Raw genomic sequence first — 23,061 nt, 5'->3', positions numbered from 1 at the left:
GGTTAGGGGCCCCAAGTCAGGGGCCCTGTCTAGCAGTCAGGGGGCTGTGCCCCCACAGGCTCCTTTGTAGCTATGAGCCTGAAGCTGGGTACTCATTTTACCGACCTTGGAAGGATGTAAGGCTGAGTCAACCTTGAGCCAGCTACCTGTAGTTCAGCAGGTAGGATGCACGGCACAAGAATTTGTCTCAGAGGTCTCTGACAGGCACCCGTAGAGGGAAGAGCATTGCATTTCAGTGGTGGGAGAGGCAGAGAGAGGGCCCTTTAGCACCCATGAGGGACTAGCACTTAGCACTGATACCCAAGCTGCAATACATAGTAGAGGTCCAGTGGCAACCTGAAGGGTCACCTCATTTATTGCCTCCCCCCCCCCATTCTGCAAACTGCTGTGTGGAACTTGTGCAGGAAACAAGCTGGTGGTTGTCAAAGGGAGTGTGTGGCTGCTTGAGCGTGGGGGATGTCTCTGGGTCCCACAGTCCCCCAAAACTCTGCAGCTGGACAGTGCAGGAGCTGGAGACCCAGCTGTTGCCGTGCAGGGTGGAGCCTTCCATTAGGTAAACTAGGCAGTTGCCTAGGGCACTGGCCTTCTGGGGATGTCGAATTGGGCACCCCATGTGACTTGCTGATGTTATCAGTCCGGGGGGGGGGGAGGGGGAGGCACCAGAAGCTAGCATTGCCTAGGGTGCCAGACAGTCAAGGGGCAGCCCTGTTGCCATGGGTGTGGGGCAGGAGTATTATAAAGAGGGGTGACCCTTCCAGAATGATGGATCTCTGGGGTCCCATTCCTCCTTTTGCAGTTTTGCAGGGGCAAAACATTAGCACTGAGGTTCTGGCCTGCCTCTTGCTTCTTCCCATGTAGGGACTGACCCAGGAGCCCTGGCTAGGCTACCTGACTGCCTTTCCACTCAGCCAAGCCTGTCTGTGCAATGGTTTCTGTCTGGTTCTGTGTGGCTGGTGGTGATGTTGAAGCTGCTGTAGATGCCCTCAGTGCCTACTGGCACACCTCCTTTGAACCTTCTTGACTCAGTGTAGTGTTGCCAGGCTTCCTCTGGCCAATGGCAGGGTTGGGGTTCCAGATCCAGGTGAGGAAACTCCTAGAGGTTTGTAAATGGAAGGACCTTGGTTGTGTACAATCAGTGATGTGCTGAAGCCAGCTTGTAGTAGCTCACAAGAACCAAGTTTTGGGGAGCTCTTTGATACCTCCCTTTTCCCACTCAGACAGATCCATCCTGGGCAGGCTGACTCTGGAGTCTCTCCCTTCATTGCAAGCAAACAGACTGGCACAGCCTTGATTTCCTGAAGACTTCCCCCCACGAGGCTTGCAATTTTCAAATGCTTTGCAGCTCGAGCAGTGTTGTGGCCCTGTGCAGGCCATAGAAAGCTGGCGAAAGAGCCCCTGTCTCCAGACACTCCTTCCAGCAAGCTTGTGCACAGTCAGGGTTGGCTGCCTCATCACTACCTGCACCTGCCAAGGGTGGACAATTTGAACAGCTCATTGAGCTCCTCCTCTGTGCCACAGGAAGGGTTGGAAACAACCCCCTTCCAAAGCCCTTCCCTGGCTGCAGGGATTTATTTATTTGCGTTAATTTCTAGTCTGTCTAGGGTTGCCAAGTCCCCACCATTCTACCTATTGTACCATAGAGTTTTCCCTCCTAAATGGCTAGAGCATCTGGGAAAACCATAGAGTTTTCCCGGAAACGCCTAGAGAGGCCGCTGTGTGACATCACTGGTGTGATGACATCACTTCTAGGTGATGTAATCACGGCGGCAATGTCAGGGGAGGTTCCCCCCACCGGCCTAATGTGGGCCAGCGTGTTGGGAAGTTCCTGGGTGAGGGAATCCCCGCCTGGAGCGGGGGCTTGGCAGCCCTAAGTCTGCCCCATCCCGTGAGTGGGCTCAGGGCAGATCACAACGATAAAATTAGAAATAAATAAACAATAAAAACAATACAGCAATAAAATTACTCCATTTCAGGTGGAAGACAACTAATCAGGCAGTAGTGCAAACAGAGCTGGAACCGATGATGTCCCGATAGGCCTGCTGGATGATGGAATGCTGTGATAGGGAGGCCAGACTCAATATATTATGGGTGTCCACTGCCTCACTCGAAGGCCTGGTGGAACAGCTCCATTTTACAGGCCCTATGAAAAGGCAGTAAATCAGGTAGGGCCCTAATCTCCAACAGAAGCATGTTCCACCAGGCTGGAGCCAGGGTAGAAAAAGCCCTGGCTCTAGTTGAGGCAAGACGGATGTCTTTCGGGCTGGGGACAACCAGCAGATGGTGATTAGCTGAACGTAAAATTCTTCAGGGCAAATATGGCCATACTTTTCACCTACCCACCCCATCCTGGTAGTGCTCTCCCTTCCAGTTGGCTGGAGAGAATGGGCTCCCCAAGGCCAAACAAGCCAAAGGGGAGCCTACAGGAATCTGGCATTTTATTGTGTGGCACCAGCCACAAAATGCTGGCCAAGAAGTAAAACCCCAACCAGTTTAAAGGGTGCCTATACTAATGCAGAGAGGCCTTTGGTGATTGTTTTCTTTTTGGTTAATTTCTTTTTGTTTCAAATTGATGCTAAAGAGGAGAAAGCAGATCTCTGTGCATTTTTCTTCAGTATGTTTACTCAAAAATAAGTCCCATGGAATTTAGTTAGGCTCCCTCTCCAAGTAAGCCTACACAAAGCCATACCTTACCATTTCTGCTGGAAAACCAGGAATTTTAAGCCATGAGTAACATACCTATTTAGAAACATTCCCTCTGTTCAAAGAACTGCCCTCCTATATTTAAAAGAGCAGACCAGGTATTCTTTCCATATCAGCCCTGTACTAGGCGCAAGTACTCCACTCTTTTATGGGGTCACCTCACGAAGTTGGTAAAATGAGTACCCAGCTTGCTGTGGGGAAAGTGTAGATGACTGGGGAAGGCAATGCAAACCACCCTGTAAAAAGTCTACCCTGAAAACTTTGTGAAAGCAACGTCACCCCAAAGTCGGAAATGACTGGTGCTTGCACAGGGGACCTTTCCTTTCCCCACGAAGTTGTACTTACAACTAACTGGGGAGCGGGTGGTGTCCAGAAAAGGACGCCCTTTGGGCTGGAGCTGGAAGAGGTTTCAATTTAATGAATATAATTTGTCCGTGGGTGAGAAATTTTTTTTTATTTTTATCTGCCCTTACACTAGTGGGATTTTGACCTATCACCCTATATGTAACGCCACTGGCCTGGCATCCCCTGAGTCAATTTGGTGAGTCACAAGGCTGGTTCTCCCAGAGAAGTTCAAAAAGATATTTTGGTATTTGGTTAAGACTGCCTTAACTTGGTCTTGTTGGTTTTTTGTTAAGGATGGGGCCAAGTGCACTTCTTGTTAGCTACTACCCCTAGATACCTTTCCCTAACCCGCCAAATCTAGTTCCTTTTCCCCTCTGGCCATAAGGACCACGTTACCTCAATCAAAGTATGGGTTCAGAATGTTAACATGAAACATTGTGTCCCTTTCGCCATTTATATTATCTAAATTGTTTACATTAGAAAGCAGTAGATCACACCCAAGATTTAACAACAATACATTTATTGGGAAGTGAGCAGGTTGGGATAAAACTCCATTTGTCAAGTCATGGTTCAATTAAGGTTGGCTACAGATACAAGAGTTCAGCAGAAATCAACAGAAGCATTCTGGGCGAATAAATTGGCTATATGCAATTTACAACAAGAATATTGTATATTTTATTATGATTTGTAAATTGTGTGCTACACATTCTCTATATCAGTTCAATTTACAACAAGACTTATATGCATTTTTGGGGTGGGGTGGGGGTGGAGAGCTGATTGTTAAACATTTACCAGCAGCACTCCACTGGGCACAATGCCATAGAGTCCACCCTCCAAAGCATCCATTTTCTCCAGGGGAACTGATAGGGTTTCCAAGCTGTTTGAGGTTCTTTGTTTTGAATGAACAGCAGCTGTAGAAGCTTTTGCAGAGCCAGGAGAGGGACTGCTGGGCTGGGCATGAAGAGTTTTTTTTTTTAAAATTTAGTCATCTTGCACTCATGAGCAACATCACCAGAGCCTGTGAGAGAACTTTGACTGTCTAAAGGACAAAGTGTGAGGTAGCCTTTATTTTTCACAGCAAAGAAGGGACAGAGGATCTCTCCAGAGAAGGAGGCTCCTGAGAACTCGTAGAGCAGGGCTACTTGGTCAGCGTCAAAAAAGGCCACTCGCCCCCCAGCATAGTTAAGACACACTCGGATCCTGTTGAGCTCCCCCTGCAGGGTCAGGGGAGAAGGGTCAGTGCCCTTTATGAAAGCCTTGTACCGGCCCTTACTCCTCCCCACAGCCCAGATCCCTTTCTCAGGAATAAAAGTGACTCTGCCCTTCATAGACTTCCTGGCCACCCCCACAGCCCAGCCTTCCTCACTTCCCACACTGACTTGCCAGAAATGGCAGCCTGCTGTGAATCCCTCACAGCCCAGTACAAAGGCATAAATGGTCTCATCAGGAACTTCAGGCAGGTCTCGATCTTCACTTCGGAGTTTAATGCTTCTCCGGTCCTCAGACACAATGAGTTTGTGAGAAGCTGTGGTTGGATCCAGGGTCACGCTTTCTATTGTGGGAAGTGAGGAGACAGAAGAGGAAGGAAAATCAGCCAGGAGGTTAATTTACTATCAGGAGCTCAACTTAATGCATCAATGAATCAGCACCAGCTCTCCCAGGAGAAACACACCCTTGTAGTCCTGTTTTTAAAGCAACAACTTGGCTTGTTTATCTTGTTCCTCCTTTTATTTGTGTTTTATATGTGAATATGATTTTAAAAAAACCACTAAAATCCTCAAGCCCAGAGGAACAACCCGCCCACCCATCATGGTATAAACATTGCATATACTCTGTACTTTGGATGCCACAGGAGGCAGCAGAGTTCACTGGTGAGAGGAAGGTACTCTGCACATTCTCAGAGGTACACATCTCGTCCCATATTCCAAGAAGTGACTGGGAAGCTGACCTCAGTGGTGGTCCTTCTATAATTTTCTTTTGCTGGCTTGGTGGGAGAATAACAGAGTTTGTCTATAAAGTAATGAAAAAATAATTTTTGGCATATGCTAGAAAAGCAAGGAGTGGATTCTGCCACAAGGGAAGGGAAGGCCTCTATTCCTGAGAGCAGCAAAGAAAGTGTGATCAGTGCTCAATTTCCGAAGAAGAGTATGTGCTATCATTCATTAATATGGAGTGGAAGTCCCAGTTTTCCTTTGAAACCACAAAGCCTTCATTGCAAGAGAAGAATTCATTGCAATTTCACTGGCTTCGTTGAATGTTTTGCCTGGTACATTTCATCCTAACCTCTAGAATTATAGAGTTGGAGGGGACTCCAGGGTCATCCTGTCCAGCCTCCTCCACAAAGTTTGGTGTAGTGGTTAAGTGTGCGGACTCTTATCTGGGAGAACTGGGTTTGATTCCCCACTCCTCCACTTGCAGCTGCTGGAATGGCCTTGGGTCAGCCATAGCTCTGGCAGAGCTGTCCTTGAAAGGGCAGCTGCTCTGAGAGCCCTCTCAGTCCCGCCCACCTCACAGGGTGTCTGTTGTGGGGGGAGAAGATATGGGAGACTGTAAGCTGCTCTGAGTCTGTGATTCAGAGAGAAGGGCGGGATATAAATCTGCAGTCTTCTTCTTCTACCCGATCAAATCTGCAGATGTAAAGTCTTGGTGGTGGCAGTTGGTGCGGGGCTGGGGGGGGGGAGAGGGGAGAGGTGAGATGGGGCACACAAGCTGGAGTGTGAGGCAAGATGGGAAAACCAGACAAGCAGAGGTGAAGTGGTGGAAATAGGGTTCCCCTCTCCCCAAAAGTCCCCATGGGTCCCTTCTGGGAGAACTTTAACCAGCAACTTAAACCTAGAAGGCAAATATGGAAGTATGCAGTCTGAAGAATTGCAACACCCTTCCTCAGCACCTGACCCATGCCTCACAATGGCAGCCTTCTCATGTTTCCTTTTCTCTCAAGAAGCCACTATACAAAGCAGCTCTCAGTACTGATGCCCAGAGTCTATTTCACAGTCGTTTAAAAGTAAGTATGAAGACAACAGTGAATCCGCTTCAACTTCACTGTTATATTTCACTCTTCCTCCAAGGAGTCTCCCCTCTTTCAGTCCTATTTCACTACAGCCCTGTGAGGTAGGCTAGGCTGAGGAAGAAGGGCTCAAGGTCCCCCACTAATCTTGGCTGACTGAGAATTTGAACTCAAGGTTGTGCCAGGCCTAGCTTGACACTCTGAACAACCACACTGCCCTTGTTTCCCTTTTAGCAAAGCATTCAGAAACTAATTTGGATGAGGTAACTGAATGAGTGGTATGGCCTTTGGATGAGGTAACTGAATGAGTGGTATGGCCTTTGGATGAGGTAACTGAATGAGTGGTCTCTTTGGATTATATCTGTACTCCAGCCCTGAGCTGGATAGCTCAGGCAAGCCTAATCTTGTTAGAATTTGGGAGCTAAGCAGGATTGGCCTTGGCTAGTATTTGGAAGGGCAACCTCAGAATACCAGGGTCATGGCACAGGAGCAGGCAATGGCAAACCAACTCTGAAACATCTCTTGCCTAAAAAAAATAAGTCTAGCTTGCCAGTGAGTGGTGCATAAAGCTAAAAGAGCTAGAACTTCTGGCTCCCAGACAATCTTAGGATCTCCTGGCTGTACTACGCACAAGATATTATTACTATTATTATTATTTTCACTCCAGGCCCCTTTCAATTGGGTTTCAGGTCTCAAAAGCCAATGAAACATAAACAGATAGGGTTGCCAAGTCCCCCACGGCCTCCGGTGGGGGACATCACCCACGAGTAACATCATTGTGCCATGAACATTGCACGCCAGCCACTCTAGGTGTTTCCAGGAAAACTCTATGGTTTTCTCGGATGCTCTAGCATTTTTGGGAGGTAAAAACTCTATAATTCCAATGTGGGCCAGCAGGTTGGGAACCTCCCAAGCGGGAGGACCCCTGCCCGGCCCGGGGGCTTGGCAACCCTATAAACAGAAAATTTCTTGACAAGTTCACCCTCCTTCCTATGAATTTTTTCCATCACAAGACTTCAAAATTTACCTTTTTGCATCTGAAGTTCAGAAACCAGAGTGTCTGGGGAAGCAGAAGGAACAGAGATTAAACAGCAGAACACTGTATTTATAGGAAATCATTAGCAATACACAAAATTATAGATGCTGAAACAAATCTGGGGAGAGCAAGAATCCTACTCCTAAACCTGCTTGCAAATATCCACATTCCTGTTGTTCCAATGGTTGGATCCAGATTAAATTTTCTGCCAGTAGCAGAACTTTCCACCTCACCCTGCTGCAGTCCATTGGCCTGCCAAGAATGGTGCTTATGAGGAACAAGGCATAAAGTTTCCCTACCTCAGCATCTGTCAGGTCACTGTAACTCCCAAGTTGGTAACCAGCCCACAAGGAGGTGGGCACAGAACACAGGGAAAACACATTTGGCAAAGAGAAACCCATCCTTCCAGTGGGGATCCTTCACTGCTCCCCAGCTCTTCCTCAAGAGCTTGGAGGAGGAGGGGGGCTTTCCTTCTGTAGCTGCCATCACCTCCTAGTTTTGCCACGCACCCCTTCCCAGTTTGATAGTAGTAGGAGGATGAAATTTGGCTGTTCAGTAGCATCAACACCTGGCCAAGTCTCATGAATAGAAATCAGGATATTCCCTTAATCTCTTTAACTAATAATACAATCTTTATTTCACTATCACACCACCTCTAGAGAGGATACATGCTACAGAAAATGGTGGTGAAAAGTGCCATTGAGTCTCAATCCATCCAACAGGTGTTATAGTGTTTAGTTTGTGTGCTTGCCAGTGTTCCCTCTAAGCTGAGTTAGCATGAGCTAGCTCACAGATTTTTAGCCTCCAGCACACACAATTTTCTCTCAGGAAGGATGACCCCAGAGCACAATAATTTATGCAGCAGCTCACAACTTTAATGCCAGTAGCTCACAAAGTAGAATTTTTGCTCACAAGACTCTGCGGCTTAGAGGGAACATTGGTGTTTGCTGGTAAACATATTTTTCCAAGCTGTGGAGGAAGATGGCTGTTGCTGGGAGGCTTATCTGGTAGTTATAGTAGAAGAGCAATGGAAGAATGAATTGAAACCTTGAAGACCCAGGGAAGATGTCTCACATTTACACCAAAGCCTAAGACACTGGGGGGAGCTTAACTTTTGTACACAATTTTTGTTTACTATGATAATCACCATTGTTTGTATTCAAACCATTCTTGTTAATGGCCGTTTGGCAGAAGGTCATTGCTATGTGCCTGATTTCCAATAAACGTTGACCGTATTCCTAGGTGCTTGGATTCTTTGGATCAGCAACTGGCAAAACCTTACAGTTTGCCAATTCCAAAATTGGTGATTTCAGAAGGGGTGTCAAAATACCTGAGTCAGATTGAAGTGACTGATGGACAAATTAAAAATTGACAAATCTCCAGACCCAGATGGCATACATTCAAGAGTTCTGAAAGAACTCTAATGTGAACTTGTGGATCGCCTAACAAAAATAGACAATCTATCACTAAAATCTCCCTGCATTTCCGACAGCTGGAAAGTAGATAATATAACCCCATCTTTTAAAAAAAGGTTCCAGAGGAGACCTGAGAAATTACAGACTGGTCTGTCTAATGGTGATATCAGATAAGTTGGTGGAATCTGTTATTCAAACAATTAGTAAGTCCACTGATGAACTATCAAGTTAGAATCAGCATGGATTCTATAATGGAAGAACTTGTCTCACTAACCTTTTAGAGTTTTTTGAGGAGATGAACAAACAAGTGGACAAGTATAACTCAGTAGCTCTAGTTTACCTTGACAGACTTCCAGAAAGCTTTTGATAAATCAAAGGCTCCCAAGCAAACTTAGCAGTCATGGTATAAGACAGGGATGGCCAACGGTAGCTCTCCAGATGTTTTTTACCTACAACTCCCATCAGCCATAGCCAGCATGGCTGATGGCTGGGGCTGATGGGAGTTGTAGGCAAAAAACATCTGGAGAGCTACTGTTGGCTACCCCTGGTATAAGAGGACAAGTTCTTCTCGTGGATGAAAAACTGGTTAATTAACAGGAAACAGAGAGCAAGTCTAAATGGGCAGTATGGGTCATTGGCCTCATCCAACATGGCTTCTCTTATTTTCTTAAGATCTGAAGACCAACTTGGACAAAAGCTCCTTACACTCTGAACTAGTATAGTCTTTTCAGTAAGCATTCTTCAGTGATGTAGAGTCTGCATTGCCAATTTCTGGTTTGATGTAATGCCCTACGTGAAATCCCTACAGCCATTCACTCTTACCTTTGAATTGCTTCATGACACCCCCCAGAAAGGGACTGATATCACAGCAGCCCTGGAGCCTCCATTTCAGGTCAGAAGAGAAAACCACTGGATTCTTAAAGTTCTCCTTCTCCTTACACCTAGCAAAAAACCCCACAGTTAATGTTCATGGAAACCAGAATATATGAGGAAAGTAAGAGAACAGAAATGGAAGTGAGCAGAATTCAAGCACTGTACAACAGACAGCTGAGAGAAGCCACAGACAGGTGTAGAATTCCAGAGAGGGATGGAAAAGCTTTAGGAAGAGGATTCTACCTCATTACATACATCAAACTGGATGTTATAAGTAACATACTAATGTCTTCTCATAGGCCTCCAGCAATTAAAAAGAAACATAATAGGGCAGTACTGTGCACAGAGTCTCCACACCTCAGCTTCAAGTGGCTGCCTCTTATGGAGAGACGCAGACAACCTGATCCAATGTTGTTGTAGTTTCACACATTTCTTTGAATCCTCTGAGCATATATGATACCTATGTCTTTCTCGAGCCTCTTGGACTTGCTACCTGCCCTTCAATTGTCCCTGCCACCACCTAGAGATTTTATTAAATTAGCAAAGCAGTCCTAAAGCAGAGTGATATTTTCCCAAGTGTGTGGAAGTCAAGTAGCTGAGAAGAAAGTAACTCTACTTAGGGCTGCACTTAGAAAGGTCAGTGAATAACTGTCCTATTGAAGTAGTCTATACTGAAAGTTAAGATAAGGTAAAGATTCAGCCTCCCCATCACCTTCCATTTAGCAGGGCAAACTTCGAGTGTCCAGAATGTCACAAAACCAACTCAAATTATTTCTCAAAACCAGTGGAAAAATAGTTTTGTTTTTAAAAAAGTATATTCTAAGCACATACAGATGAGCTAGTAAATATATTTAAGGAGGTTAAACTACAGTGTACAAAATCAAAACGACAGCATCTTGCTACCTAAAGTGTACATGAGATTTAGTGTCTCCTTCTTTGGAGATCATCTTTCCCTCTGCACACTCCAGACTTTATGAGATGGCTGTATTTGAAGGGGTCCCTCAGAAAGTGGGGTGCTCATTGAAACTGTAATGTATGGCGCTCGCAACCATTTCGTTATATCGCACCATCGAAAGAGCGTTAGTCCGCGAAAGCCGCGGAGGCAACTGTGACAACCAGGTGCCTCCGCGATGGGCGCGGAACATCCACCAATCACAGCGAGTGGCGGGAAATATGGCTGGCCAGCATTGGACTGGCCAGCAGGAAGAATAGTTCCGGTGTTGTATATATGCGGGACCCGGCCCGCGTGTTCTCTCTCTTACCTCGTGTTTTGTACCATGCAATAAACTATGTTGCCCTACTCGCGTCTCCAAGACTGGTACATTACAGTGGCGACGAGGATGGGATCCTAGCCCTTCGGACAAACGGGCTACGAAGGAGACTCACGGGCAACTCGTCGTCCCATCGCTTCATCGCTGAATCGCTACTTCGCAACGACCGCCGCCATGGCCAGCCCCAGCGGGAACACCGGTCACATTGAAGCTTTCGACCACACGAATCCTGAGGGATGGGAGTCCTATTCGGAAAGAGTCGATTGCTACCTGAGGGCGAATCGAGTAACCGAGGACAGCATGAAGTGGGACGTTCTCCTGAGCGTCTGCGGGGCCGCCACCTTCGAGATCGCAAAGGGTCTCTCGGCACCCGCTCGCCTCACGGAGAAAACGTACGCGGAGGTCGTCCGCCTCCTCACGGGCCACTTCCTGCCGCAGCCGTCGCGGGTGGCCCGCCGGTTCCTCTTCCACAAGAGGGACCAGGCCCAGGGAGAATCAGCCGTGGACTACCTGGCCGCCCTGCGCCAGATCGCCGGAAGCTGCAACTTCCCGAATTTGGAAGAGACCCTGGCCGATCGGTTCGCCTGGGGCCTCCGCGACGAGAGGCTCCAGCAAAAGCTCTTTGCAAAGGAAGAGCTCACCCTTCAGGGCGCCTTCAGCGAGGCCGTGGCCTTCGAGCGCACCACCCGGACGTTCCCCAGGGCCAAGTCAGAAGCCGTCCACCACGAGGAGCTGGACCCCCACCACCAGGACGAGGGAGAAGCACTCCAGCTGCACCGCTCTTCAGGACCAGCCTCCCGAGCCCCACAGCGGCCCCGAACGAACGAAAGATCGAACCAACGCAACAACGAAAGAGCGAAATGCGCCAGCTGCGGCGACCCCCACGACCGTTGGGACTGCCAGTATAGGACCTGGGACTGCAGGAGCTGCGGGAAGACCGGTCACATAGCGCCGGCTTGCCGAGCCAAGTCCCACCGCCCGCGGCCAACCACGCACCACGAGGCTGCCGAGTCCCACTCCACGGCCTCCACCACGCTACAGGTACTGAACCTGCCCCTAGCCACCCCCAACAAGATTAAGGTGTCGGTCCGCATAGAGGGGGCCCCCTGCCTCATGGAGGTGGACTCGGGCTCCTCCATCTCCATAATTGCGGAGGAGACCCTGAGGAAGTTATACCCCGGCTACAGGGGACAGCTGCGGCCGGCCAATTTTGTACTGCGGGACTTTCAGAAAAACCCGGTTCAAATCGCGGGGTGGGCAAGGGTACACGTGGAGCGAGGGTCCTTCAAGGGCCCGCTAGATATTCTGGTAGTCAAGTGACCGCTGGCCACCCTGTTGGGCCTCACATGGTTCGATCCCTTAGGAATCAGAGTAGAGGTGTCACAAACGGCCACAGCCGGTGGGTTCGGGGAGGTGTGCAGAGAGTTCCCAGAGGTTTTTGACGGGTCGCTGGGTAGCTACAAGGGCCCGGCCATCTCCCTACCGCTGGACCCAACGGTCAGACCGATCCGGCTGAAGGCAAGGAGGGTCCCCTTCGCCCTAAAACCCAAAATCGAGGCTGAGTTGGACCGCCTGGTAGCACAAGGGGTCCTAGAGCCGGTCGATTACGCCATGTGGGAAACCCCCATAGTGACTCCGGTCAAACCGAATGGGGACGTGCGGATATGTGCCGACTACAAGTGCACAATCAACAAGGCGCTCCAGGATAACCCCTACCCAGTGCCGGTAGTCAGCCATGTCCTGGCCGCTCTCGCGGGGTCCAAGATTTTTGGGAAGCTGGACTTGGCACAAGCCTACCAGCAGCTTCCAGTGGACACCAAAACAGCTGAGGCACAGACGATTGTGACCCATAGGGGGGCATTTAGGGTGAACCGGCTACAGTTTGGGGTCAGCGTGGCTCCGGGGATCTTCCAGAGTATAATGGACACTCTCCTCAAAGGGATCCCAGGAGTCCAGCCATTTTTTGACGACATTTTAATCGCCGCCCCGGACCCTGAGGAGTTCAGCAACCGTCTCAGGGAGGTGCTCCGTCGTTTTCAAACCGCTGGACTAAAGGTGAAGAGGGAGAAGTGTTTGCTGGGGGTGCCACGGGTGGAGTTCCTAGGATTCGCCGTGGACGCAGAGGGAATCCACCCGACGGAGGAGAAAACCAGGGCCATCGTCCAAGCCCCGGCCCCCACGTGTAAAGCGGAGCTACAGAGCTTCTTGGGGGTGCTCAACTTTTACCACACTTTCATACCCCACAAAGCGGCCATTGCGGAACCCCTACACCGGTTACTGGACAAAAAAGCTCCTTGGGTGTGGGGGAAGAAGCAAGCCGCTGCGTTCCAGGCGGTGAAGGACGTCCTGGTCTCTAACGCGGTGCTCCACCACTTCGACGAGCGCCTTCCGGTCATCCTGGCATGCGATGCATCGCCGTACGGGGTGGGCGCTGTCCTGGGGCACCAACTATCGGACGGCCGGGAGGTACCAGTCGCTTACTATTCCCGCACCCTAACGTCGGCGGAGCGTAATTACGCTCAAATAGACAAGGAAGCCCTGGCGATTGTAGCGGGGGTTCACAAATTTAACGATTATTTGTACGGGCGCAAGTTCACTATAGCGACCGACCACAAGCCGCTGTTGGGTCTGCTGGCCCCAGACCGCCAAACCCCCCAAATCTTGTCCCAAAGGGTGCTGAGATGGAACCAATTCCTAAATTCATACACCTACACATTGGTACACAGGGCGGGCAAGGCGATGGGCCACGCTGATGCACTCAGTCGCTTACCGCTTCCAGACACGGGACCCGACCCGGCCCCAGCACACCAGGTGATGTCAGTAGAGTCACTCCCTGACCAGCCCATCCACGCTGCCGAAGTGGCAAAGGCCACAGGGAAAGACAAAACCCTAGCAAGGGTGCTCGACTGGGTGGTGAGGGGGTGGCCAGAAAGGGACATGGGGGGAGAGTTCAAGCCGTACAAAATGAGGCGGGAGGAACTCGCGGCCCACAAGGGGTGCCTGCTATGGGGGAGCCGGGTGGTGGTCCCTCCCCCCCTTCAGAAAAGGGTCCTGGAATCGCTACATGAAACACACCCGGGCATAGTGAGGATGAAGGCCCTAGCCAGGAGCTATGTGTGGTGGCCGGGAATGGACGGGGAAATAGAGGACTGGGTCCGGAGGTGCAGTGCGTGCCAGGAATCGCGGCCGGACCCACCCAGCGCCCCGGCCACACGGTGGGAAACCACAAGGAAACCATGGTCCAGGCTCCACATAGACTTCGCGGGGCCGTTCCAGGGGCAGATATTCCTAATAATCGTGGACGCCTACACAAAATGGCTAGAGGTCCTCCCTGTGGCGTCCACCTCCTCAGCAGCCGCCATCCGAGCCCTGCGCCAGGTCCTGTGCACCCACGGCATCCCTGACACCCTGGTCTCTGACAACGGGGCCGCCTGCACCTCGGGAGAGTTCCAGGCATTTCTCCAGAGGTACCTCATAAGGCACATCAGGTCGGCCCCCTTTCACCCAGCCACCAACGGCCAGGCGGAGCGGATGGTCCGCACCACCAAAGAGGCCCTGGGCAGGATCGTGCAGGGCGATTGGGACCATAGGCTAGCCGCCTTCCTCTTTGACAACAGGGTCATTCCAAACCCTGTCACGGGGGTCAGTCCAGCAGAACTCCTCATGGGGCGCAAGCTCACCACAAGGCTGGACAGGCTACACCCCGACCGAGCCTCTGACATACGAGGGTCCCCAGAGGTCCGCGAGGCAGCTAGGGGGTTCTTGCCGGGGACCCAGTGTTCGCCCGCAACTACGCGTCGGGACCCGAGTGGTTGGCAGGGCGGGTGCTACGGGTCGTGGGTTCCCGCCACTACGAAGTATCCACGGAGGGTGGCCAGATCCTACGCCGGCACATCGACCAGATGCGTCGCCGGACCCTACCCGAGGCACCCACGGAAGCAAGGGAAGCGGCCAGACCCGAGGAGCCACCTACAACCCTGCCGCCATCCACAACTCTGCCTCCCCCAGCAGAGGCAACCCAAAACCCCGAACTCGGCCCGCAACCCCCGGATGTCCCGGCTCCCGAGGAGACTCCGGGGGCCGAAGCTACCACGACTCCGCAAGCCACCCCACGGCGTTCAACTCGAGAGCGCCGGCCTCCCGCCTACCTCCAGGATTATGTTACTAACTAAAGAGGGAGGGGTGTAATGTATGGCGCTCGCAACCATTTCGTTATATCGCACCATCGAAAGAGCGTTAGTCCGCGAAAGCCGCGGAGGCAACTGTGACAACCAGGTGCCTCCGCGATGGGCACGGAACATCCGCCAATCACAGCGAGTGGCGGGAAATATGGCTGGCCAGCATTGGACTGGCCAGCAGGAAGAATAGTTCCGGTGTTGTATATATGCGGGACCCGGCCCGCGTGTTCTCTCTCTTACCTCGTGTTTTGTACCATGCAATAAACTATGTTGCCCTACTCGCGTCTCCAAGACTGGTACATTACAGAAACTTCCCACCAGAGCAGCATGAGTCTAATAAACTTCTTCCCTACGATCAAATGGCCAGCCAGATGTGACATCTGTATGTTGATATCCCTCACCCCCACACCCTGGAATGTTTATGTGCTGTGTCCTTCAGTATAATGGAGTTGGGATTCAAGTGCAGACTCACATACAATTTGGATAGTTTTAAAATAAAATAGAGATATTCCAGAGCAGATACTATGCCATGTGCCATCTTTCTTTAGCCAGAGAGAGGAGTTGCCGGGTTTCAGTTCCCCATAACAGTCAAATTATCCCCATGAAATGTAGTGTTAGGAACACAACCCATCCCCACCTTGGCCTCCCTTGGGAGTTATCTTTGGAGATGGCCAGGAGTGGAATTCTAACAGGAGCTCCTTTGCATATTAGGCCACACACCCTTGATGTAGCCAATCCTCCCAGAGCTTACAATAAGAGCCTTGTAAACTCTTGAAGGATTGGCTGCATCAGGGGTATGTGGCCTAATATGCAAAGAAGCTCCTGCTAGAATTCCATTCCTAGAGATGGCCCAGGGTCTCTATGATGGACAGGCATCAGGATGTTCCTCATTGCCTTTGGCTAATCTATATGGCAGTCAAGTTCTTTAGCAGGAGTAGCCAAGAAGAGGAGGGGGAGAAGAAGAGGAGGAGGAGATTGGATTTATACCCTACCATTCACTACCTGAAGGAATCTCAGAGTGACTTACAATCCCTTTTCCCTTCCCTACAACAGATACCCAGTGAGGTAGGTGGGGCTGAGAGGGCTCTCCCAGAACTGCTCTTCAGCAGAACAGCTTCTGATAGAGTTATGACTGACCCAAGGTGATTCCAGCAGGTTTTTGGAATGGGAATCAAACTCAGTTCTCTGAGACAAGGGTCCGCATACTTAACTACTATACCCAAAGGCAGTGCTCAGGCCATGATCCTTGGGGAGGCAATGGAGGGAGAGCACTAATATGAATTGAGAGCCCCAATTTCCTGCTGGTTGGCTGGGGAGAAAGAACTGAGGAAGATCTAGATCAGGGTCCCTAGCTTTTAGGATTGTGACATGGGGTGGTGGGTGCAAGCTCAAAATGGCTGCCAGAAGAGGTAGAACCAACTACAAAATGGCTGCTAGAAGAGGCAGAGCCAACCACAAAATCACATTATTATTATTTAATGTTTTATTTCAAATATTTACATCCTAATATCCAAATATTTACCTCACTTTTAGCCGGTTAATCTCTTTTCTTCCTGGGCATTACTGCTGGACAGGAAAAGAAGCTGACTGTCTGGGGGGAAAGGCTTTCCTCTCCTTTCCCTTTAAGCTAGTTAGTCTTTTTTTCTCCAAGATGTTGCTGCTCAGGAGTAAAAGAAACTGGGCTACATGTAAGTGACCTCTGATCTAGAAGGACCGGTTGTTTGTTTAAGCAAAGCTCTTATGTTGTGCTACTGGAATGCTGGCACCAGGCTAGCAGAAACTGTGGCCCATCTAGGATGACCTTTTCCCTTCTCTTCCTGGTGGTATTTAAATCCTGGGCTGGGCTAGAGGCGTAAGTCTTTGGGTGCAATCTGAAGAGTGAGAGACTCTTGGCTCACAGCATGGGATATGCAATGGTCAGCTTGGTGGATTCAGACCAACCCACTATTGTTGGTGTTGTTGTTTAGGTGATTTGTAGTTTTTCCCCTTACATGTAAGCCAGTCCCCTTGGGGCGAAATGCAGCTTTAAATGCTGGAGAATCTGAAGTCCTATATCAGGATGGGCATGAAATGAATTATGAACCGGAATTTGTCATGACCAGTCCCAGTTTGTGGTTTTACAAGCCTTGGTTTTTGCCCACCCCTATATGAACCTCCCAAGACCCTCCACTTGGTTTTGGAGGTTCTTGGGGCTTGTGGTGGTATGTGTGTGTGTGTGGGGGGGGGAAGTGAGTGGGATTGCTGAAATGGATTGCCTAACAAACTGAAGTAGATGCAAACTATTTCGGCAATCGCTATCGCTCTACCCTTCCAAGTATCCCCTTTAAATTGCTTTTGCAATTGGGCACCATGTGGGAGTGGTGTCCAAGCAGAGACTTTACCACTTCCAGGTGAATTCACTCCATTCCCACACAGCAGCTGCTCACAAAACCCATTTTAAGGGAATGTCCCTTTAAATGGCTTTTGGAAGCCTCCTCTTTCCATTCTGCTGGCATTGGGGAGCTACCATCAGCAGAAAAGAGGGAGGGAAGATCAATGGACTTGATGAATCTGAACTAGTTCATGAAGTGGGTGAAGTTTGTCATGGTTCCTGGTAGTGGGATTTCACAAAACACAAACTGGGATGAACCTCCATTTTCCTGGTTCGTGCCCCTCCCTAGTCTTATATGCTGTCACATGGAAACTAAGGGCCACACACCTCTCCTGCTGTCCTAAGGCTGCCAGTTCCCCACCTTGACAGGGAAGCTCCTCTCTCCCCACCACTCCATTCCCCATGCTCAGTCAACTGAGCCAGGAGACATAAAATGAAGGGCAGCAACAATGTGACATCACTCCTGGGTAACAGGCTGCATACTCTAGGAATGTCCTCTAGTCTCCATGATCTTTACTATAAGGGTAGGAAAATTCCTCAAGTAGTGTGGCAGGTCACTTTCAGGTCATTACCTGGAAGTGACATCACAGCATCAGAAGCACTCCCCCTCTCCAGGCTCCACCCTGTCCTCAGAAAAGCTCACAGGTTTGCTATCCCAACACAGGGCTCATATTATTCAGACCCCATCCAAAATGATGAAGAAGGAAAATGAATGTGATGCACTTACCTCTGCAAGCTGCTTCTGACATCCTGGAATTAAGAAACAGGAAGAAAGGGAAACTAAGATGCCATGGATCACATTAGCACTTGGAAGTTTTCCTCTGCAATTGCTTTATTGGGAACTTTCATGTTTCTTCACCTGCCAACTGTTCCCTTTTCAGACTTCCCATGCCCTTGGTACATCCCTTCTGAAACCTGCTTTGGTGCAACCATTCCAAAAACAATGAACCCTTAGCATGTTTGTATATCATATGGATGGGAAAGTACCCACTTTTGAGGCTCCACTCTCATAGATACTATTTTTCTTCTGTCAACCCATCCAGGCTGCCATTTCAACTGCTGTGCCGCCAAAAAAATCTATTTTTTTTCAGTTGATAAATTGCTATAATGCTATAGCTTTCATCTTTAGGAAAAGATCTCTATCCCTTTCCACTGCAGAGATATCAGAGATATTTTCCTAGTCACGCAAGGGAAAGCGCTAGCCACTTTTTTTAAGAAACGAAAGCTGGGTACTCAAGAGGAACTAGCAGATTGTAGCAACAGATCACTATCACATTTTGCTGTAGCATGACAGCAGCTGTCAATTTTTACAAAACTCCCTGATGTCACAGGTAAAGGGGAGGATACATGGGAAATAGGGTTGCCAAGTCCCCTGCAGGCTCCAGCAGGGGACTTGCTTCACACGTGCTTTGTGCACGGGGCACAATGACGTCACCCAGATGTGATGTCATCATGCCGGAGACGTTGCACACTGGACACTATAGGCATTTCTGGGGAAATTCTATGGTTTCCCTGGACGCTCTAGCTATCTGGGAGAGGAAAACTCAACGGTACCTATTGTCTATTGCTTGAACGTCAGGGAAAACCATAGAGTTTTCCCAGAAATGCCTAGAGCGGCCGGCGCGTGATGTCGCCGATGTTATGACATCATGTCCAGTTGATGTCATCACACCGGCGACATCAGGGGAGGTTCCCCCTGCCGGCTCAATGTGGGCCGGCGGGTTGGGAACCTCCAGGGTGGGAGAACCCCTGCCCAGGCCAGGGACTTGGCAGCCCTAATAGGAAATGGCTGCTGATGGAAGAAAGTGCACATAAAGCTCCCTCATGGAGTCTAGACACTCTATTGCCAGGGCAAACAATTTGGCATTCATGTTGGTTTTGACAGGCAAGAAAACAGAGTATCTTTGCCAGGTAAATGAAGTCTCAAAAAAACACTTCAGGCCTACCACACTTCACGCGAGGACTGGAGATGTGTCTTTATGTGGCCCTGTTTTCAACAAGAAAGGTATGTAATCAGTGTCTCATTGAGGATGATCTTTTTAAAAAAAACCACAGTGACTTACCTGCAGGAGTTCACTCACTGGCTGCTGATGCTTTTCCTCCATCTCCCGGATGAGGCTTTTGAGAGAAGAAAGTTCCTCAGAGAGCTTGGCCAGGTGCTCGTCCCTTTTTCTGGCTATCTCATTCTCCACCTCTTCTATCTGGGCCAGCAGACGGTTTTCTTGTTCTTCCAGAAGCTGGTGTAGTCGTCTGAACTCAGCCACTGTCTTTTGCTTTTCTGATTTTGTAATTTTCTACAAACAAGAAAGAAAGAAAAGACTAATGTCAGGAATGTAATTGGTTCTTTGAGGTTAAATAATTTAGGAAGGGCACTAGTGACTTTTCCCAGAGACCACATCAATATTTAATATAGATCCAGCATAGGGTAGACATAGGCTTACCAAGCCCCACTGATAGTGGGTATTTCCCACCACTGCCTAGCTGGCTGGTGGCAGGAAAAACGGCAGGAAGCCAGAGAGATGTCACCAGCATTCCAACATGCTGTCACACCCCATGCATCCTGAAGTGACATCAGTATGTCACTGAGGATAAATGGGGATGCTCAGGCATTTGAGCAAAACTGGGCATGGTCTGGCATTTGAGACAGTTAAACCATAAGTTTTGCCCATATACCAGAGCATCGTTGGTGATAAAGTTATGTCACTTCTGGGTGCAACTTTTCCTGCTGATTGCCTGGGAAACTTGGATACACTACACTACAGAGAACTTAAAGTGCTTGGAGTGGGGTCTGGGAGGGGACCAAAGTCCGAATCAGAACTCTGCCCAAGGAAATCTTTGTGGGTCAGGTACACTTTTTTTAGGTTAATCTACTTCATAAAGTTGTTGTGAAGGCCATATACAGTGAGGGAGAACAACATTATAGCTCCTCAAAGAACACTGGGTCAATTTCTAAATAAATGCAAACATTCAAGCATTCCCAAATCCTGTTCCAGAGGTTAACATGGTGTTCGCAGTTATGTGTGATTTTCCCACAGATTTGCTTTAGCTGTACAAAATTCCCACTGACTGCCCCTTACACTGTTTTACTGTCTTCATTTTTCCTTATATCACTGGAGGACACAGTTTTCTGTGAAGTGATTAAAAAGACCCTCCTCCTGCATCTTCTAATCCAGACTGCAGCTTCTGTGGCTGTCTATTATAAAAAAATGGGGGGGGGGGGAGAATCCAGGAGAAAAGGAATATGATATGTAGTTTGACCCACAGAATGAATTTTGATATCTCTTTTCTGTGAGAGACGAGGCCATTCTGAACTTCAGATATCTGTTCTGAGGACTGGGGCTATCTTTGGCTTTGGGGTCTTCCTGGATTGGTATATTGTGTTCCCAGTTATTAGTCATAGTTCATGTTTCCCTCACAGCAACTGGAGCACTCACAAGCATTTCTTGGTTTTCATCTTTAGCATCAGCTAAATATTTTAGAATTTTCTCTCTCTCGATCCTCAAACTCTCCAGGCAGCTGAAGATCTTATCCTGAAGGTGGAAAAAACACTTTCTGGATTAATTCCTTTGGTCCCCCCCCCCCCCAGTTTTACTATTTATATGCATCAGAAAACCATCAAATCATAGAAAAACATAAATAGTTAATTGAAATTGCATGCTTGGTTCCTTTACTGGCTTTGCAAGGTCGTGTTGGGGGTGGGGTTGTTTCCTGAGAGTCTCTGTACATTAAGTATTTTTCCTCATCTGTGGTTCATAGCTGTGTTGTTGTAAGAGAGCCAGTGAAAGCCAGGGGGGCATACAACATGGCTCTCCCCTCGTCCATTTTATCCTCACAACAGCCCCCTGAGGCAGGTTAGGCTGCAAGACAATGGCAGCCCCAAGGTGATTACTGTCATACAGACATTATTCCCACAGATAGACTTGAATCCAAACTGTGGGAGATAAGCAGAGATAAGCATAGAAATTTACCAAGTGTTGATTAGGGTGGGTAGCCGTGATTGTCTGAAGCAGCAAGACAAAGTTTGAGTCCAGTGACACCTTTAAGATCAGTTTAAAACCAATAAAGACGAACAGAGTTTAAGACCAACAGAGACCAATAAAATTTAATTCTGAGTATAAGCTTTTGTGTGCATGCATACTTCAGAAGTGTGTATGTTAGAGCTACCAAGTCCAATTCAAGAAATATCTGGGGACTTTAGGGGTGGAGTCAGGAGACATTGGGGGTGGTGCTAGGTGCATGATTTTGACAAGCATGACTGAATTTCAAAGGGAGTTCTGGCCATCACATTTAAATGGACCGCACACCTTCTAAATGCCTTCCCTGCATTGGAAATAATGAAGGATAGGGGCACCTTCTTTTGGGGCTCATAGAATTGGACCCCTGGTCCAATCTTTTTGAAACTTGGACAGTGTTTTGAGAGTCATCAGATGCAGGGCAACAGGGATTTGGATCCTGCTGGCCATTGTTCCCAAGTCCCAAAGCTCAGTCCTTATGGCTCCAATGAGCTCGGCAGGAACACCCATATGTCTTCACTTGGTCCACATACACAACAGGCTAGATGGCCATCTGATAGCAGTGCTACTTCTGTGAACTTGGGCAGATCAGGAGAGGGAGGGCACAGGAAGGGTTACATCAGTGCTTAGTTCTTGTGGCCCTTTCTTACATGCACAGGGAAATGCTGATCACCACTTTGGGGCCAGGCAGTAATTTTTCTCCAGGCCACTTTGGCTATGGTTCCTGGAGGTTTTACCATCTTCTGGGCATGAAGCAGGCAGCCCTGCTCCCCAGGCTGCATTCTAAGGCTGCCTAATGGACATGCCAGCCCTGGGAGCAGAGGTCACTGGGTGTGTGTGTGTGTGTGTGTGTGGGGGGGAGATATTTGTGAATTTCCTAAATTATGCAGGGGACCCTGGAGATCCCTTCCAGCTCTATGATTTTATGACCAACTTAGCTGAAGCAAATGAGGAGCAACTCAAGAGCTCTTCCCCATCCAAATCCGATCCACAGTTTCCTACCTTGTAACCCTGGGCAGCCTCCTCAACAGGAATCGCCTCATGATTTTTGTGCTTCTTAGATCTGTCACAGGTCTTACAAATGAGGATCCCATCAGTTTGGCAGAAAAGGTTCAGCGGCTTCCTGTGTTTTTCACAGATTCTCTCCCGGGTCTCTTCTTTCACTCTTTCTTTCCTCTGGAAACTGAGTTTTCTAGTTATTTCCACAACATTTGCCAGCTGCCGATTAGGCCGGAGGTTTGTCGGCTCAGCGGTGTGTTTGCACACTGGGCAGGAAGCTATGGCTCCCGACTCCTGCCAGCTCCGGGTCAGACAGGCTCGGCAGAAGTTGTGGCAGCACTCAGTGAGGATCATTGGATCCTTGAAATACTCCAAGCAGATGGGACAGGCTAGTTCCTCAGAGAGCTCTCTGAAGGAACCCCCAGTAGCCATGGCTGCCTCACCTCCAAAGAGAAAGTCATAATCTTTTGTTTACACTGCTTTCAAACCCAGATTGGGTGTTTACCTTCCTGGGAATAACTCACATCTCAGCTGACTTGCTGGATTTCTCTGCTATATCCAGGGGGTGAGAGATTTCAGGAGTTGCTTCCCTTTGGTCTTTAAAGTAAAGTTCTGCAACCCTAATTCAACTATTCACAGTGTTACTGCTTGCCCTGAGTGCTTTTCCCCAGCTCCATGTACTCAGGGGATAATCATACTCACTCCACTGAGGTGAAGGGTGGGGGCCATAGTCTTTTTACTGGATTTTTCCTAGAAGCAGGGGTCGTTTTGTAGAAAAATAGATGGTGGAGCTCATCCAGGGATTGTTATGCAGCTGCACCTACTATTCAATGGACAAGGAGGTGGCACTCTC

At 49.0% G+C, this 23,061-nt stretch overlaps 1 protein-coding gene across 1 annotated transcript; it reads right to left on the bottom strand.

Moving 5' to 3' along the window:
• Nucleotides 1-4,019: 4,019 nt before the first annotated feature.
• LOC132571909 (zinc finger protein RFP-like) lies at nucleotides 4,020-22,640 on the bottom strand. The gene is made up of 7 exons (XM_060238702.1): nucleotides 22,212-22,640; nucleotides 20,631-20,726; nucleotides 19,260-19,490; nucleotides 17,924-17,946; nucleotides 9,326-9,444; nucleotides 7,080-7,112; nucleotides 4,020-4,597 (listed from the first exon to the last, which is right to left on the bottom strand). The coding sequence occupies exons 1-7, from the start codon at nucleotides 22,638-22,640 to the stop codon at nucleotides 4,020-4,022; spliced, it is 1,509 nt and encodes a 502-aa protein (XP_060094685.1).
• Nucleotides 22,641-23,061: the final 421 nt, after the last annotated feature.

This window comes from Heteronotia binoei, chromosome 5 (assembly GCF_032191835.1).
Source record: "Heteronotia binoei isolate CCM8104 ecotype False Entrance Well chromosome 5, APGP_CSIRO_Hbin_v1, whole genome shotgun sequence".
Classification (NCBI taxonomy): Eukaryota; Metazoa; Chordata; class Lepidosauria; order Squamata; family Gekkonidae; genus Heteronotia; species Heteronotia binoei.
The sequence above is the reverse complement of the archived record's forward strand: the minus strand, read 5'-3'. Positions and strand labels throughout refer to the sequence as shown.

Excerpts from the sequence above, each read along its gene's own strand:
- LOC132571909 (XM_060238702.1), bottom strand. The coding sequence starts at position 22,640 with ATGGCTACTGGGGGTTCCTTCAGAGAGCTCTCTGAGGAACTAGCCTGT. Across the intron at positions 20,727-22,211 it reads AGGCTGCCCAGGGTTACAAG|GATAAGATCTTCAGCTGCCT; the intron begins GTAGGAAACTGT and ends TTCCACCTTCAG. Across the intron at positions 4,598-7,079 it reads TGAACTTCAGATGCAAAAAG|AAAGCGTGACCCTGGATCCA; the intron begins GTAAATTTTGAA and ends TTCCCACAATAG.